This window comes from Danio rerio, chromosome 20 (assembly GCF_052040795.2).
Source record: "Danio rerio strain M-AB ecotype USA chromosome 20, GRCz13ab, whole genome shotgun sequence".
Lineage (NCBI taxonomy): Eukaryota > Metazoa > Chordata > Actinopteri > Cypriniformes > Danionidae > Danio > Danio rerio.
Genome location: NC_141040.1, coordinates 38,760,182 through 38,779,344, shown reverse-complemented (window position 1 = coordinate 38,779,344; position 19,163 = coordinate 38,760,182). Strand labels below are relative to the sequence as shown.

Below are 19,163 nucleotides of genomic sequence, written 5' to 3'. Positions count from 1 at the left end.
TATTTTTTTTTGGCATAAGCTGAATTATCTATACAAAGTCCATGCACAAAATTTAGTCACTAGTACAGTATGCATGCTGTATGGAGAGCAATTAGGGCCAAAATTCATTCATTCATTTTCTTGTCGGCTTAGTCCCTTTATTAATCTGGGGTCGCCACAGCCGAATGAACTGCCAACTTATCCAGCATATGTTTTACACAGTGGATGCCCTTCCAGCTGCAACCCATCACTGGGAAACATCCATAAACACTCATTCACACTTATACACTATGGACAATTTGGCCTACCCAATTCACCTGTACCGCATGTCTTTGGACTGTGGGGGAAACCGGAGCACCCGGAGAAAACCCACACAAACACGGGGAGAACATGCAAACTCCACACAGAAATGCCAACTGACCCAGGTGAGGCTCGGACCAGCAACCTTCTTGCTGTGAGGCGAGAGCGCTACCCACTGCATCACCGTATACGGCCAAAAATTATTAAATAATCGCTTTCCTACAGCTTATTCCATTTTTTTTTTACCAGGGGTCACCACAGCGGATTTAACTGCCAGTTACTCTGGCATATGTTTTACACAACTAATACCCTTCCAGCCACAACCCAGCACTGACAGTATAATCCCCAGTGCTGGGAAACACCCATACACACTCCCAATTACACACTACGGCCAATTTAGTTTATCCAATTCCCGTACAACGCATGTTTTTGAGACTCCAGTTGGGACTCGAATCATCAATGTTCTTGCTGTGATCAGTGTTAATTTCGGTGACGAGCAAGTTTCAACTGACGAAAACTAAAAAATTAAGTGATGATGACGACAACTATAATAAAAATATACTGACATTTTCGTTGACTAATAAAAACGACATGAGAATGTGATTGAGGGATGTTTTTGGTAAACATCCAATCAGAATAATCTAAAAATACACTTTTCACACACATTTGAAAAGTAACTGATCCACAGTAGACGCGGGATGCGATTACATCATCTTCCATAGGGGCGTCTGTCGGATTAAACTATATATAATGAGATGACAACAGGCTGAGAGAAAAGAACATTCATATTTGATGTCAAGACAAAAACACAGTAAACCGTATGGGGAGGAAATAGCTGATAAAAACAACAACTCTAAAGCGACATCAGCATGCTAGAGAATCATCCTGAAATTCAGCAGAGGTAAACTCTATCTTCTTTATTTACCCGAGTGTGTGCTTTAGACATTTGCCAGTCTTATGTCATTACTCTATTTGTTTACTCAGTGCTATACAACTGAGCACCATGCACTGTAACAGCAACTATAACAGTAAAGTTTGCTAAAGACTGACATTGGAAAGTGGACTTAAACTATTTTAAGCCCTTTCAAAGATTTAATGGCTTAAAACTGTTCAACAGACTGGTCAAAAAGACTAGTAGTTTACCATGTTAAAAAATGGTTTGCTAAATAATAGCTCAATCCTGGATTTTTAGTAGTCTGTTGTTCTTGCCGACACATCACTTAACAAATTACTTATATAAATAAACTCTGCATATCTAATATTTGGTCTTCGATGGAAAAGATATATGCCATATTTTAATGACACAGTTTTATTTAATTTATGCTAGAATACTTTATATAAAGAAATGTATACGGTATTTAATTAAATTACACTTAAATTAAATCCCAATATATTTTAGTCAACTAAATCTGGAGTTAAAACTAAAACTAAAATGATCCAGAAGACTAAAATATAGCCAAAACTAAAAAGGAATTTTAGTCAAAAGACTAAGACTAAAACTAAATCAAAATTTGCTGTCAAAACTAACACTGCTGTGAAGCAAACACACTAACCACTTAACCACCAATTCTTTAATAAAATAAATGAAATTCAATTGTCAAGTAGGTCAGCACACAGTTCGACTATTTCTGTGACAATTGTGCACGTTTCTGTAATACGCAAAGATAGTGTTGAGACTGCAGTTTTTATTAAAGGCGTTAAAACATCTGTTGTTGGCATATGTACATGCCAGCATAGTATTACGATATTCTTTACAAATAAACATGACATTTGCATATGTATATAGTGGGGTATCATTGCATCCTAAGAATCAAATACAGCAGCTTATTTGGCTGTCAAACATGGTTAACATTAACATAACATACATTAACATAAGACTTTTGGCCATGATCACCCCCCATAAGGCAGCTTGCACAAGTGCTCTGAATTGTTTTGGCACTACTCAGTTTGCCCACAAGATGTCAACACTGAACCAGACATTTTTTTCTTGGTCAGAAATAAAGCAAACAACTGAATAGAAGCTGTACAAGTGTCTGAGTAAATACTGTATATCAAAACATTTGTATTGATCATAACCTCAGAAAAAAGGTCAAAAAGGTTTGGTTTTTATCACAGTTCTGCCAGTGAGATGGTGGAGCTCAAACCCATCAAATAAAAAGCAATACTGGGTCCCAATTCGCAAACTATCCATCCTAAATAGTATTTGAAAACAGAATTAGTATGTCATAAATCGTAGTATATTGAAAAAAGTATGTCAAAGGTTCCTGGATGGTTTACTATTTCCGGTAAAAATGTTAAGTGTAGAACCGTCCATACTCTAACTGCTGATATTGCCCACAGTACATTGTGCATGGATGTGAGTTCAGGGAACGTGGTCAGAAATTGCTCATAACTAAGATTAAGCAGCACAATGATCTATTAACGAGGAAGTAGTATGTCCCAAAGCTTATATACTCTTGTTACACAATCAAAAGTATATATTTTTTCTTCACAAAAAAGTACATGCTTTTAGGGCGTAGTGTAAGTATGCAAACTGGAACACAGCACTGAAGGGGGCGGGACACGTAGGACACTAGAGAGCATTTGATTGGTCAAGATTTGATGAGAAACTGAAGTATGAGGATGTCATTTATATCTCCTCAAAGCATATTTTTTCGGTGTTTTGGAGCACACCAACATATAAAGTCCTTAAAACTAACAGACTGAAACAGACAACTAAAAACTTTTTATTTTAATTTCATGGAACCTTTAATAAACAAGTTTGAGAGATTGTTTTTCATGTGTTATTTTTATCAAACTTTCAAAATAGAATTCGATTGTGCAAAACAAATGATGAAAAATAGCTGTGAAACACCATGCGGTTGGTCAAAAGTCGGATTTTAAGTTATATTAGGTCAAAAAAAGAAACACATACACACAAAGGTGCCATTCACACAGAACGTGTTTTTCCAATTCGAAGCAATACTTTTTCAACATAAATGTGCACAACCTTTACACTCGTGTCTTTGCAGCACCTCAAACATGAGCATCGTATTTTTGAGACGCTTTCAGCTTGTACATGCAGCTCCACTCAGCAATAGCAGTTCCAAAGCAGTGGACCAATCAGAAGACCTCTGAGGATGGGCAAGTACTGCAAACTTCTGTTTACAGTAGCAAGTTGGTATGACAACTGTTTATCTGATATTAAATGGGGGAGCTCCGTTTAAAAAAACATTCCATTTTAGAACACACGTTCTCTGTGAATGGCTCCTAACACGCACACACACATATACCCAGAGTGCAGTACCTCTCTCAGACCAGGAGGGAGTGGAGGAAACCGAAAAGGAGGATGAAGGGAGAGGGGTGAAACCTAGAGAGGCAATCTTGAGTTCATTCTTCTGGAATAACTCAGAAGACAGAGATAAAGAGGAGAGGGAAAATAACCCAGTGAGATAGAGCCGTAGATAGATAGAGCTATTAGTAGTTGCCAATTTTTTGATGAAGTCCTTTTGGTTTCAATCCAGTGGTGCAAACTATTCCGCTGAAAACTATTCAAAATCAATTTGGGCTACACATATTTGGGTGTGCGACTGAGGAAACTTGTTTCAGAAAAAGAAGCCTGCTTGTGGTTGGGTTGTAAAAAGACGCATGCATAAATGATGGACTCACCTCTAGATTTGAGCGAGCCTGTTTCAACACGTCTCGGGTTCTTGAGACTGGAAATAAATATACCTCAAGTGAACAAAAGAACGCTAAACGTGAAAAAGAAAAAAAAACAAGAGAGTTGCGTACGTTGATTGACGATGAACTGCTCCATGCTGTCTTTAGTCTGACTGGAGGTCCTCAGATTCTCCATTGTGTCCCTGAGAAGCTGCTCTTGTTCTGACAACTTGCACCTCAATGCGACGACCTCCTTTCTCAAAGACTGCTCCTACATATAAACATAAAAAACATTCAGTGTGGTTTAATGAAGTAAAGGCGCATTCCTGAATTCATTCTTACATTTATATTTAGGTTCCCTTGATTTGTCCTGAGGTCCAATCTTTATACCTCATAAAATAATCTTTACAGATTTGACAGATCCAGGATCTTTTAATCTTGATAACTGATATCTGGCTAATTTGATTCTTCAGTTCGCGAATCAGATTAAATTGTCTGGATGAACTGATCTGAGATGGCTACGTGTGTTGTGAAGGACAGATCTAACGATCCCCAAAATCATGATCAGCAATGCAACAATTGGCTGATGGCACATCAGCGTAATGACATCACCTGATTAATATTCAATTATTCATATGAGCAAAATAACACAAAATTCGTAGTAAACGGCTTGTTAAATATGCAGTAACTTTCCACATTTGTTGTGGGTTACAGGCTTTAGACTTTCACATGTCAAAAGTATTTAGCAATTTATTTAGTTTTACATTAAGAGCGGATTTAAAAAAAAAACAGTCAAATATTGGCCGTGTCTATTATCATACACTGGTATAAGCTGGTACCTTAAAATAGCACGCGTTTGTATCTAAAAAGAACTCCTTGGGGAGGGAACACCCCATGACAGTCTTTGTACTTTTATTTCTGAGTGCAGATTGCATAAGTTTTATTTATCATTTTTTAAAATTATTTTCCCAAGTGTATACTACTATTACACTGCAAAAAATGCTTTTCTTACTTAGATTTTTTGTCTTGTTTCTAGTCCAAATATCTAAAAGTTCCTAAATCAAGAAGAATTTTCTAAACAAGCTAAACATATTGCCTTGTTTTGAGAAATATTATGCCAATATTAAGTCAGTTTTTCCTTAAAACAAGCAAAATAATCTGCCAATGGGGTAAGCAAAATAATCTTACGTCAAAAGAAAAAACAAGATTAATTTGCTTACCTTATTGGCAGATTATTTTGCTTGTTTTAAGGAAAAACTTACTTAATATTGGCATATTATTTCTCAAAACAAGGCAATATGTTTTGCTTGTCTAAAAAATGCTTCTTGGTGTAAGAAATTTTAGATATTTAGACTAGAAACAAGACAAAAAAATCTAAGTAAGAAAAGCATTTTTTGCAGTGTACTGTTAGAAAGTATCAGCATTTGGTACATACTTTCAGTATTACCTTTGCTTAAATAAGACCCAATCTAATCTTATTTATATGAAATAAGCCTGCTCCTGAACAGGTTTAAGCTACCCGATTACTATAACAACAACTCTCGGAAGAGTTGAAGAATGAAACGATCCTGGATCGCGTCAAATCGTCAATAAAAAGATCCAGCTAATTGAGTTTTCCACTTGCGAAGAACCAACCCCTGGTTCAGTTAGGGTACAGAGACTCAAGTTTTATGAGGTCTCAGTCAGCTTCTTTTGGTGCACACCAAGGATTAGTTGTGACATCTTTAATTGTGACATGTTTAGTTTTGAGCACACAACTTTGTAGCATTTCTGAGAAATATTATGATAACTGAAAAGTTCAGATGGTAAATGCCCTCTGACCTTTTTCAGCTGCTGGGCTGAAGTCTCAGTGCTGGGCAGAGCAGCCCTCCAGAACATTCTTAAAAGAGAGCTCGTCTCCTCCAGGATCTGCTTTAGCGTCATAGTGCTGACCTGCAAGTTCCTTACATAACCCTGCAGAGAACAAATGTGTTTAAACTTTTTGTAAGTTTTTTTTTTCATTTTAAATAAATGTGTTTAATTTAAACAAATGTAAAATAAAAAGAGGTTTTGAAAATAAAAGGAAGTATTGATAAAGCAAAAAAAACAAAAAAAAAACTTAAAGGCTGTTTGATTTATTGTTTAAATTCTAATTAATCATTTTAAATCCAATTTTAAAAATACCACAGATGGAATAGTCAACACGTAAAATAATACACAAAAAGTTACATTTAAATACTTTTATCAATAAACTTAATATAAGTCAACAAATAAACTTTTTTATTTTTTAGTTACCCATAAACCATATATAGGATATCAGAATGAATGTGTAGAGTAATGATAATATTATATATACACAAACACACACACACACACACACACACACACACACACACACACACACACACACACACACACACACACACACACACACACACACACACACACACACACACACACACACACACACACACATACATACAGTTGAGGTCAGAATAATTAGCCCCTTTTAAATGTTTTTGTCCTTTATAAATATTTCCTAAATGATGTTTAACAGAGCAAGGAAATTTTCACAGTATGTCTGATAATATTTTTTCTTCTGGAGAAAGTCTTATTTGTTTTATTTCGGCTAGAATAAAAGCAGTTTAAAAAATTTTTAAAGCGTTTTTAGGGTCAAAATTATTAGCCCCTTTAAGGAATTTATTTTTTCTATCGTCTACAGAAAAAAACATCTTTATACAATAACTTACCTAAATACCCCATCCTGTCTAGTTAACGGAATTAACCTAGTTAAGCCTTTAACCGTCACTTTAAGCTGTATAGAAGTGTCTTGAAAATTTTCCAGTAAAATATTATTTACTGTCATCATGGCAAAGATACAATAAATCCGTTTTTAGAAATAAGTTATTAAAACTATTATGTCTAGAAATGTGTAGAGAAAATCTTCTCTCTGTTAAGCAGAAATTGGGGGAAAAAATATACAGGGGGGCTAATAATTCTGACTTCAACTGTATGTGTGTGTGTGTATATATATGTATATATATATATATATATATATATATATATATATATATATATATATATATATATATATATATATATATATATATATATATATATAGTGATGCTTACATACAAATAATTACAGAACATTACTATGGATTAGGATTACTCCATCCATTCATTCTCATCTTTTATTTGGCGCTCCAGAAACTTTGTTGGAATTACTTGAATAATATTTCATGGATTATAAACATGGATTGTTTTCAGGACTATCTGCTAGAAAACAAGTAAAGCCACGTAAAACAAAAACTTATTCTGACTTAACCTATTTTCAATTGCTTGACAGCCCTTCTAAACACATTTTCTATTCATCCATTATTATTATTAGTATTTTTTCTTGCTGACCTCTGGTAGATCATGAGATTCTGTGCTGGCCTGCAGTGCTGCTTCCATTTTTCGTATAACTGCTTTTCCTTCCAGTAACTGCTGTTGAAGGACACTGAAGTCGTCCACGTGACTGATCATATGGCGCCCTGTCCTGCAGGCGAAGGAGCCGTCAGGTGCCTCACCCTCCAGACCTTCGGCACCAGAGTCTAAATCATGACATGCAGTGATGAAACAGTTTGCTGTGGTTCGACTGTTATGCATTGACTGTTTCATATAAGACTCTTACACTTATAAGGCTTCGGGTCATGCTGTTTGATGGCTGGTGAAGCAGGGCTGGAGAACCCTGTATCCCGAACAGGAGGAGATGGTGATTGGTCTACTGCAAACAGAGACCAGAGTCGATAGAAATATATGTTAAAATATAAGGGTGTATTATATTATGAATGTCACAATTAAAATTTGTGAATCAAATGTGACCCTGGAGCACAAGGCCTTTTGTCTAATGTTGCATAGGGATATATTTGTGTGAATATATTGTAAAGATATAATGTAAAAGTTTAATTAAAATAACGTAAAAGAACCAAAAATTATTAGTATATCAAGTAAAAACCACGTTTCATTAAGATATTTTGTCAATTTTCCTTCATAAATATATATAAACTTAATTTTGATTAGTAACATGCCTAATTTAAACAAATTTAATTGTGATTCTGAATTTATTTGTTCTTTATTTGTTTCTTCTTTGTCCTCACAAACTACACATCAATGGTCAGATTATTTATTCAACTTTAAGATTATGTTTTTGAATCTCAATTTCCAAAAATTGACCAATATGACTGGTTTTGTAGTTCAGGGTTATAAATGTGTATCCTGAAGCCAAGATGAACTTATTTACAATTATTGATTATGATTATTATCTCACCATGAAAGAGCTGTTTTCTGGCAGAGGGGCGGGGCATACAAAGGTCTAGCCTCTCTTTCAACTGTTGTTCCAGCAACTGTATGTTTGACTCTCGCTCACGCAGGTCAAGGGTCAAAGTCAGTCCTGAACCTAAGGCAGTAAAGGATGCAAAATATAGTGCATCAGTGCTAATAATGGGGTTTTCAAAGTAAAAGCTCATTTTATTTTCTACATTACAATTTCAAAGACAGACCTGTTTTGAGCACAGAGTTTGTTAATCAATTTTATGTGCTTTTTCTGAACCCATTTGTTTGTATTATTTCAACTTAGATTAAAAAAGTTCAGTTTAATAGCCAAATTCACATAGAAAAACTACATTACCCATAATGCTGTCCGGAAAATTCCATTAATCACAGGGTCACAGTTGAGTAAAGTGCACCAAAATAGAAAATTAGAAGTACGCTGTGTCTCAATTCGCCTACTTATACTAATTAAATAAACTACTTTGCGTGAAGAAAAGGTATATAAGGATATTCTACTGCCTCATTAATAGACCCTAAGATTTCTTAGTTACATCCTATCACTCATCTCTACACATAATCCACATTTCTTTTTATTATTTAATTACCTACCTTATTAGAGATTCAGTGAAAGGTTAATATGCCATTCACAAGTCTTTCATGCAGAGAAATCTCTATAGGTCTTTGAATAATTATGCATACTTAAGTAAGTACAAACACATCTTCATAAGTTCACGTTGTTATTGCAGATGACTTATAACATGGAAAATGTGATTTAAATATTTGCCAGCTGGTTATATATTAATTAATAGTCCTTTAAATAACTTTACTGAAGCCTCTCTACATGATGGTTGGTCTCACATGTCTGCCATTTTAGTAGATATTTTTATAGTTATAGTACTGATCGAATCAACATCTACTGTGCAATGTAACATGGGCAATATTTGTGGTTAGAGTATGTACAGTTCTACACTTTGAATTTCTAATGGAAGCATCATACACCATCCAGGAACCTTTGACATACTCTTCACCATAACACGGTTTGGGACATGCTAATTCTATTTTCGAAATACTACTTAGGACAGATAATATGCGAATTGGGCCGCAGCAGTAGTGTTTTTAAAGCAACCATTTTGACGGAATCATTAGTTTGGTAGACCTATTCTTAATCTAATGCTGGATGCACATTCTACACAAATTACAGTAATTAAAAAAAAAAAAATTGCAGTTAGCAATGTCTGATGAGGAGTTTCAGACAGGTGCATTTGTTTCTTACCTGCATTGCTCTCAGCAGTGCCACAGACTCTCTTGTACACTTGTAGTTCACACTGCAGTGTGTGTACTAGACACTGACACTCACTCAACTTCTGCTGGAGAACATTCACCTCCTGCTGTAGCCTGTTCACAGAAGATTACACATGAATATTCAATGCACCCTGTCACAGCTTTTTCCAGAATGCATTTTTTTCTCAAGATTGCCACTGTACCTGTTGCTGTTGTCCAGGCTGTTCTGTTTCTCTTCTTTAAGCTGCAGTACAGTCTGAGTTTGATCTCTAATCTGAGCCTGCATTCGCCTGCACTGATCCGCCCACTTGTCTGCCTCAAGCTCCGCCTGCTTTAACTGGCCACGTACAGAAAGAACCACCTCTCTCAGTCGCTCCATCTCTTTACTGCCATCTGCATGCAAATGCAATACGTATCAGGACTCAGTGCAGATTGGCTACAATAGTTACTTTATTATAAACTGGAATAAGGGTTCATTTCATTTCATTTTAACTGGATTTACTAAATTAACAAAAACCAAAAATGAACCAATATAAACATTATAAAAAACTAATTACAAAACACCTCAAATAAACTATATTTCAAGAGTTCACACTTAGCTGATGAATGATTATTAACCGTGTTTGGCATGCTGTCCTGGTAGAGAGCCCTGAGCTCATAAGATCCTCGAGCCCGGGGCTCCCTCCTGTTTGCAGGGTGAGAGGGGAGTTTGAGCTCAAGTAGATCTCGAAACTCCCCTGCCATTTAAAACAAGTGAGCAATTAGGGATTGTTATGAAGATATAACTACTAACTAGGAGCATTTCTACAGTGCAAATTTGGATTAGCCAATTAACTTAAGTTCCATGTTTTTGGATGGAAACCTACGCGGTAGAACGTGAACTCTGCACAGAAGCGTTGACTGGCTTGGTAAAGAATAGAACCAGTAACGATCTTGCTGCATGGCAACAGTGCTAACCACTTGGCAGCCATGCCGCTCATCTAGGAAAGGAGGAAAAGTAGGGAAGAAAGGAGGGATTCTTCAGAACGAAGATGACTAAGGTATGAACTTAGGTTTTTAAGGTTAGACTTAGGAATTAGTAATATGGAGACTTAGTTTATTAATAAACTTCACATAGAGAGAGAGATATATGAAGGAAATAAGAATGACAATAACAAACAACAAAATTACTACATTTGGGCTGAGACAACTAACAAAATAATGTTTATTTTGTGTCACAAATACTAAAATAACATTGGTTTGGCAGTACACAGTGATAATAGAGATGCAAACTAACATTTTTTAATCCAAGATAGTAACTAAGTAAAACTTTTTTGAGTAAAAATGCCAATACTGAGCAACTAAATATTCTACTATTATGCAAACACTGACAAGAATTATGCTTGCTCATTTACACGTAATCTATATAAAAGCTGGTATTGAGCACAACTGCTTACATTCCTTTCCTGCAAAACATGGAATGACTAAGATCTTACCTGTCCTGGCCTGCTGGAGTTGGTTCTGCAGAGTGTGATTTTCCTCTTTCAGCACTCGAATCTCATTGGACAGCTGACTGACAGAATCAAGGCCTTGAATATAGATGTTAGTGGGCGCTGCTCCTGCTAGTTGAAGATAAGAGAAAATGTACAAGTATATTTAAAATGTGAAACATATAAGCATTGTAAATTAGCTTAAGCACAGGGCTGTAACTAATTATGACTGTGTGTGTCTCCGACCTCCGTTTCTTGCAGAAGCGGCCAGTCTCTCCTCCAGCTGTTGTCTCAGGCGGTCATTGGTCTGGATGGAGTCTTCAAGACGCCGTCGGAGAGTACGAATTTCCCTAAGGTGCTCCTCCATTAAGTCTGTCCCTAAATTTTAGCATAGTAAGAGCTGAATAAGTTTGATATAACAGTATATAACACCACCTATTTGCATTAAAATGAAAACTCCAAGATCTGACCTGTGTGTCCTGACTGATATCCAGAAGAACCAGAGGACACATCTCCATATGGGCCTGGTCTTAAAGGTCTTGGGCTATACATCATATCCCACATTGCACTGCTCTCCAGAAGGCTTGACCCTGATTTCATAGCAGGACTTGTGTGCTGGCTGCTGAGAGGTGACTGTTCAAAGGCATGATGGGATAGTGGATGTAAACTGCTATGGTCAGGTTGAGCATGGGGTCCCAGTGGAAATGCAGGAAGAGGTTTCATCTGAGGACCATGATAACCTGTAATGTGAAAATTATTAAATACATTAAGTTCTTCATTAAGTAACTTCAAACTTTCAAATGTTAGTGTAAACAAAAATATAATAGTAGTAGCATGAATCAAGAAGGTGCAAGAGGGCTCGATATACAGTATGTAAGTGAAGCTATAACAAAGTGATTGATGTAAATTTATGTGCAATAAATAAACATTTGAATGCAATCTAATTTTTTAGTAAATCATTTTTCAGAAATCCAACCAACACGAGAAAAAATCTTGTTAGTAAGGTAAGACTTTTACATAATTTTTTCCATTTAGTCTATGTGATGTTTTACTATTTTTACTGGAAAAATACAAATAAAGAAAAAGATTTGCATGCATGTTAGTGATTCCACAATCAACGACTGCATAATGCATCAATAATTATTGAGTTATCAAAGTCTGATAAAAAAAAAAAATGTATTGCATGTTTTGGTCTCCTTTCTGATTTTCTCTTTGGCGATAACATCTTGCCAGTAGTGATTTAGTGTCATAGTTAGTATGAATCATTCTGTGCCACACACACTTAGATGCAGGCTCACTGTTTCCAAGCTGTCTTTGGAGCATCTGAAGCTCTTGGTGAACCTCTGCCAGTGAGAATCCCCCACCATAAGGGTGACGGGTTCTCAAGGGGTGAACATGAGGGTCAAACACAGGCTGAGAGCACATTTGAGGACAGTGGAGGGAGGCGGAGAAAGGAATGGAGTTGGACAGAGGTACAGTAGTGAGGCCTGATGGTAGGGCACAGAGAGAAAGAGCTACTGACTCACGGCTATCAACTTCATTGGGTATGATGACTACCTACTGTATGTCTAGAGCAGACTACACTGGAATAAACTACAGTTGCAATCGGAATTATTAAACCCCCTTTGAAATTGTTTTTTTTTTTAATTATTTCCAAACAATGTTTAACAGAGTAAGGAAATTTCCACAGTATGTCTGATAATATTATTTTTTCTGGAGAAAGTCTTATTTGATTTAGTTTGGCTAAAATAAAAGCAATTATTATTTTTTTTAAAAGCCTTTTTAAAGTCAAAATTATTAGCCCCTTTAAGCTATAAATTTTTTGACAGTCTACAGAACAAACCATCATTAAACAATAACTTGCCTAATTATCCTAACCTGCCTAGTTAACTTAATTAACCTAGTTAAGCCTTTAAATTGCCCTTTAAGCTGAATACTAGTGTCTTAAAAATTATCTAGTAAAATATTATTTACTGTCATCATGGCAAAGATAAAATAAATCAGTTATTAGAAATTAGTTATTAAAACTATTATGTTTAGAAATGTGTTGAGACTTCAATCAGTTAAACAGAAATTGGGGGAAAAAAAATAAAAAGGGGCAAATAATAAAGGCGGTTTAATAATTCTGATTGCAACTGTACATCTATTGAAATATGAATAACATACATACATACACTAGCACTCAGAAGGCTGGGATCACCACAACATTTAAAATATTTTCAAAATAAAATATTTACATTGTTAAAAATACCTTTCATTCATATATTTTAAAATATTATTAATACTTATGATGAATTTTCAGCTGACATTTCATGATGTTTTCAGCATCACATGATCCTTTAGAAATGATTCTAACATGATTATTTAATGCTAAAGTAATAAAAACAATCAAAACAAAGTTTGAGACATCAGCATTAACATTTAAAACTGAATGTTTTCATTAATTATTATTATTATTTTTTATTATTTATTATTATTATTATTAATTCATTATTATTGTGTCTATTTATTCATGTCTTTACTGCCACTTTGACCAATTTAATGAATGTTTCCTGAACAAAAGTTTACATTTGTTGGTGATCCTAACCTTCTGAATGATAGTGTACTTTGTGACAGAATGCCATTGCTATGATTGAACTGATAGTCTCTTACACTTCCTACCTGTTTGTTCCTGGGTTTCCAATGGTCTACGTGGTGTGCAGTGTATGCTAGGACAGGTGTTGGTGGTGGACTTGTGGCTGTGAGAGGAAGTGATAGATGGAGGATTGGATGGATGTGACAAGACTGAGCCTCTATTATTGCGTGGGTCTGAAACAAAACAGATGAACAATGAAAAAATGTGGATGAGAAGCTAACCTGGATGTGATTACAGAAGGAAAACCGATAACCATGATGATAGTAATAAAATCAAAAACCTGTGGCACTTCTTGCTGCCTCTTCTTGGCCATATTCACTGGCAGCATCCAGTTCAGAGCATAATTCTAGATCCTCATTGGTTGAGCCGTGGTCATCTGACACAAAGGATGTCCTATCCGATTGGTCTGTGGCTACAGAGAAAGCATGACTGCTTGTAGGTGTATCTGACCGGGGTTGTTGCTGGTCAAGTTTGGAGCGTAGAGACTCGATGAGTTTGTCTTTCTGTTGAAGCTCCTTGCTCAGCCTGTAAACAGAGGAAAATGGCATTTAGCATAGTGAGGATTCCAATAAAGCTAATCATCTGCCATGTTAAATGAACATTTATTAGGAACAGTGGGTTTGGACCAATCAGATACTAGAGTGATGGGGCCACACAGCTGCAGAACATAGTGATCAACAAAATGTACTGTTGTTTGGTGGGAAATGAGAGATTTCGTTGATTTTACTGCATGAACACAATAAATGTTCCCACAATCTGCAAACGCATGACATCTCTACCTAAAATGATTTAGATTACTGTATAAACATGGTCAAATAGGAGGTCTTGATTTTCTTTCTAGATAAAATAAACACTCTCACATTTATTGAACACAATACATTCAAAAAATACTGTAGAAGCAAAAACTTGTTGATGAAGAAATTGACGATGAGGACTCTCCTCTCCTGCAAGTCAAATCTGTCGACCAAATAAATGCAAATGTCAGGTTGTGATAAAAGTGAATTTTGGGTTTATTATGCTTATGTGGATCCAAATTAAGTGTGCTGTACATGCAAATTGTCACCATATTTTGTTTGGCAAATGCCAGGTGTGTCCCGCATGCAGGGCATTAGGCTAATTTTGTACCCACTGTTTGTTCCAAGCTGGATTAATTAGGACCTGTTTTTGTTCTGTCTGAGCCAAAACACACACAGTAGCATCCTAGAAATCTGTGTCATGTCTCTCACATCATGTGCTCCTTCTGGAAATAATCAACTGAAAACACAGTCATATGCACCATAATTCCACAACACCAACAACAAGTTATAACCCACAAAATGCCATGGGCTGTGCACTAACAAAATACAGTGTTGTTCTTCAGTACAGTGTCGTTCTTTATTCTGTTGCACATATGACAACTTTAACAATCTTTTAAGCTGACATTATTTTGCAAAGGTCTATCATGTGAAATGTAAAAGTAAAATATATATTGTATATATATAGCAGCACGGTGGCGCATGTTCTCCCTTTGTTCACATGGATTTCCTCAGGTTGCTCCAGTTTCCCCCACAAGTTCAAAAACAGGCGCTATAGGCGAATTGGGTAAGCTAAATCGTCCATAGTGTATGTATGTGAATGCAAGAGTGTATGGGTTTCCCAGTGCTGGGTTGCAGCTGGAAGGGTATCCGCTGTGAAAAACATATGCTGGATAAGTTGGTGGTTCTTTCCACTGGGGCAACCCCTGATGAATAAAGGGACTAAGCCAAAAAGAAAATGAATACTGTATATTTATTAAATCAGTGTTTCTCAACCACGTTCCTGGAAGACTACCAGCTTTGCACATTTTCCATGTCTCCTTAACCAGACACACCTTATTCAGATCATCAGCTCATTAGCAGAGACTGAAAGACCTGTAATGGGTGTGACAGACAAAAGAGACATCCAAAACATGCAGTGTTGGTGGTCCTCCAGGAACGTGGTTGAGAAACATACTTTAAATGATTTGTTTAGAATTTTAAAAGGCATTTTTCAATGCTATAAATTAATTTGCACATTTAAAAAAACCTCTATACGATAACAACTGATTATAACAATATAATAAATGTTATTAAAACATTTATAATAATGTTTCAAATAATCTGAATGATCATGTGACACTAAGGACTACTCTTGTTTGGCTTTGCCATCACATAAATAAATTACATGTGAAAATATATGAAAAAAGTAAAGTAATTCACAATATTACTATTTTTACAGTATTTTTTTTTTATCAAATAGAGACTTTAAAACACATTTTAAATGTCTTACTGTCTCAAAATTTAAAAAGCACAGTAAAAACACAAATATTGGTTTAAATACTCAAGTTGTTTTAAAAACCTACGCACATAAAGCACCTTGAAGCTCTTACTTCTCAATCTGACTGTGCAAAGTTCTCCTCTCCCTTTCTGTCTGCTTGGTTAGAATAGCCAGCTCTCTCTTCTGCACCTGCCATTCCCACAGAGAAAAGGAAAAGAGCGAGTCGCGGTACAGGGGGCTGCTTTTGGACAGCATGGACCTCCACAGCGGAGCCATGACGCCTTGACCTGCCTGACCCCCAGCGCTCCCTTGAGACCCGGTCACAGCCTCTTCATCCTGACTCCCTGAACTCACGGCTGGCTGGGATACACAGGGGAGCAGGTCAGGGCCCGCAGGACCAGCATCCGACGCAGCGCCTGTCAACTGGGTCTCCGTGGTAATGGGGCTGCAATCATTTGTATGACGAAATAAGCGGGGTTTGCCGGATTGTGAGTAGTGGTGGGGGAGGAGTTGGGAATCTCCAGCAGGCAGTTGGGCGCGACACAAATCCCGAGATTACACTGATCTGTTTATTCCCAAGCACAACGGAGAGTTTTACTGCATCCACATAGAGCGGAAACAATAGTAAGCCTACTGTAGTGACATCCAACGTGGTCGGTTGTATCCAAACTTCTTTTCAAGTCCCTGTTGGTTGACAATATCCAGCGTAACACAAGAATTCGCAAAACCAAGCTGAAAGTCTGGATTTCGAAGAAACAAGAGCTTGTGATGCTCAGCCAGTCCTTGTACTCAGAGAACAGTTCCTTTGTGCTTTTCTATTTATTCCCAAAGGAGGAAAAGGATAATCAGAGGGCTTCCTGAAACGTAACGTCCTTCCCCATGAGCTCTCAAACACAACAAACCCTCATGGTGGTGTGTGTGAGTGTACTGTATATGAGGTCCTTGCCTTTGGGCTGATGTGTTCCACTGTGCATAAACAGTGTGCTTCAGTCAAAAGAGACACATCTGTGTTCCAGTTAACAAACATAAAGCATATCCACACCATTACATGCTTGTAAAATCAGACGACCCTAATAAATTCTTTTGTAAATCTTCATGAAACAAAACATGTCCTTGTTGTTTATGGTAAAAGTTTCTTCTTATTCCTGAATAGTGTTGTATTCCAAATGAAGATATTGATCAGAAAAAAAAAAACGGATGATATTCGTTCTGCGGTTCCTCCTTTTCCGGCATTCAGTCACAGTCTTCTTTCACATGGCCTGGCATGTGGTCTTCTTCTTCCACCGTTTTCACATCTTTACGCCGCTGTCTTTCTCTGTCAGCTTTAGCTGCCTCTGACCTATTTCACTCATGAGGTTTTAATAACTTAACCTGATTAGCGCTGAAGTCAACACCCAATCCAGAGCCGGCTGGTCACAGCACAGCTACCAACCATGTGACAGCTCTGTCCCAGGGCAAATGTTCTCGAGAGAACACGAAAACATACAGAAAACACTTAGGACATCAAACCCATGCAAATCCCCCTCCGTTTTCACTCAATTACAAGCTCCGGCTAAATGAGCTGACTGGCAACCAAATACGGTTAAGTCTGTGCATCTGGTTGGCCATCTGCGCACCCTTTCACTCTCTTTTACCTCATTAAAGGCTGCGATATTAGAGACATTTCCAGAAGGAGATTACACACTGGAAATCATCCTTTTCTGGCTGTGAGCGTCCAAAACACAGCTATGAAGAAAATCCGGGACAAGGAGGTGATGTGCATGACCAGATCGAAAAAGATGACTCTAAACTGCAATTAAAGCCATTAGGGTGAAGACAGACTCACTCTGATGTAAGAAGCTAATTATATTATTGAATAAATGATCCCTTGGAAACTATTCATGCTTTGGTGCGGTACGGATGAAATATCATTAAATAAAAAAAGTGGTTCCGATTTAGGTTCCGCTCAACGGTTTTGGTTCCTCAACAGCTTCATTAATAAATATTTTTATTAATATTTTATAATAGTAAAATATTTTTTTGCGAATTTTTATTTGGTTGTTACCATCACGTGTTTCTCATCCAATTATAGGGTGATGGAAACCTAGCTATTGTCATGTAAATAATGTTCCAACAGCATAAAAAACTTTTGGCTATTAGTAAAGATCCTTGTTATGTCTGCATACCCTCAGTAGCTGTGAACATAATCAGTTTAGTTTAGTCATTTAAAACAGTTTAATGATTATGTACCCCTTTATACATTTCTGGAGAAAGCAAAATACGTCCCAAGAGCTATGTTTTTTTGCAGTTTTTGTTTACACGAATCCACCAGAGGTCGCTGTGTACGCTTTTTCAGATCTCAAATTTCTCTCGCAAGTCCCAGTCGCACCTGCTCTTCTCACATAAATCCATCAGAGGCCGCTGTCGACTGACGGACTGACCAAACGACCGGTCGACCGAACCACCCCACCCCCCACCCCTAATAGTGTTTTCAAAAGCACCGATTGACCCGTCCACCCCGTTCCCTAAACCCAACTGCAGTGTTTTAAAAAGCAATCCAGAAAAAGAAAAACCCTTGCCTGATTTTTACCACAGATTTTACCACATTCTCACCCTGTTATTTACTTGTTTATTATTTTTTGGCTTTTGTTTTTGTCTTATCCGCTTTCTGGAACTTTCTTCACCAGACTTGAACCCTGTTGATGTGGTCCGACAGGCTCTGTGTCTCAAGACCGCCGACGTACATGTCAAGCTACCTGACAAACTAGAAACAACAGGAAAGCCGTCCATACGGAGATAAGCAGTCAGCTGGTAAGCAGCAAAAAGAAACAGCATCATACCACCCCATAGCATTCATTTTGAAGATAAAATGCAGCCATACATACCTCTGGCTACATAATTAGCGATCTCTAGAAATTTATATAGGGCTACGTTTTCAGAATGAGCCTATGTTGGTTTAATCAGTTTTAATTTAGTTTAATCGTTTTACATGTATCAGTGTAAAACTGCATGTCTAAAACCTGTTAATCTCTAAAAAAATTTAAACACAATACATTTCTCTCAAAGATAAATACTGCACCTCTGATTTCGAGTTTCTCTCTCTTTATTCTCTTTAAAATTAGACCATTCCTTCAACTAACCCATCCAGCAAACTAATCCAACCCAACTCTGGATGACTCAGAGTGCTTGCAGACATAGTGTACTACACATGGACACACATAAAAAAAAGGAAGTGGAAGAGTTCAATTCCACCAAATATGAGTGCAACAATGAGTCCAGATGCTTCTCATAATCAGTATAATATGATTAGATGC

At 36.8% G+C, this 19,163-nt stretch overlaps 1 protein-coding gene across 58 annotated transcripts in view; it reads right to left on the bottom strand.

Moving 5' to 3' along the window:
* Nucleotides 1-19,163, bottom strand: part of pde4dip (phosphodiesterase 4D interacting protein) — a 107,131-nt gene that overhangs the window by 1,480 nt on the left and 86,488 nt on the right. For 4 of the 58 annotated variants that reach the window (XM_087297585.1, XM_087297615.1, XM_087297616.1 and 1 more), the window contains 15 exon segments: nucleotides 13,877-14,121; nucleotides 13,623-13,769; nucleotides 12,260-12,448; nucleotides 11,432-11,701; nucleotides 11,208-11,339; nucleotides 10,968-11,093; nucleotides 9,696-9,885; nucleotides 9,485-9,606; nucleotides 8,210-8,338; nucleotides 7,574-7,666; nucleotides 7,306-7,493; nucleotides 5,740-5,871; nucleotides 4,051-4,189; nucleotides 3,928-3,974; nucleotides 3,566-3,656 (listed from right to left, as the gene is read on the bottom strand). In XM_087297585.1, the coding sequence (XP_087153711.1) occupies nucleotides 3,566-3,656; nucleotides 3,928-3,974; nucleotides 4,051-4,189; nucleotides 5,740-5,871; nucleotides 7,306-7,493; nucleotides 7,574-7,666; nucleotides 8,210-8,338; nucleotides 9,485-9,606; nucleotides 9,696-9,885; nucleotides 10,968-11,093; nucleotides 11,208-11,339; nucleotides 11,432-11,701; nucleotides 12,260-12,448; nucleotides 13,623-13,769; nucleotides 13,877-14,121 (2,240 nt within the window). 58 annotated transcript variants of the gene reach the window in all.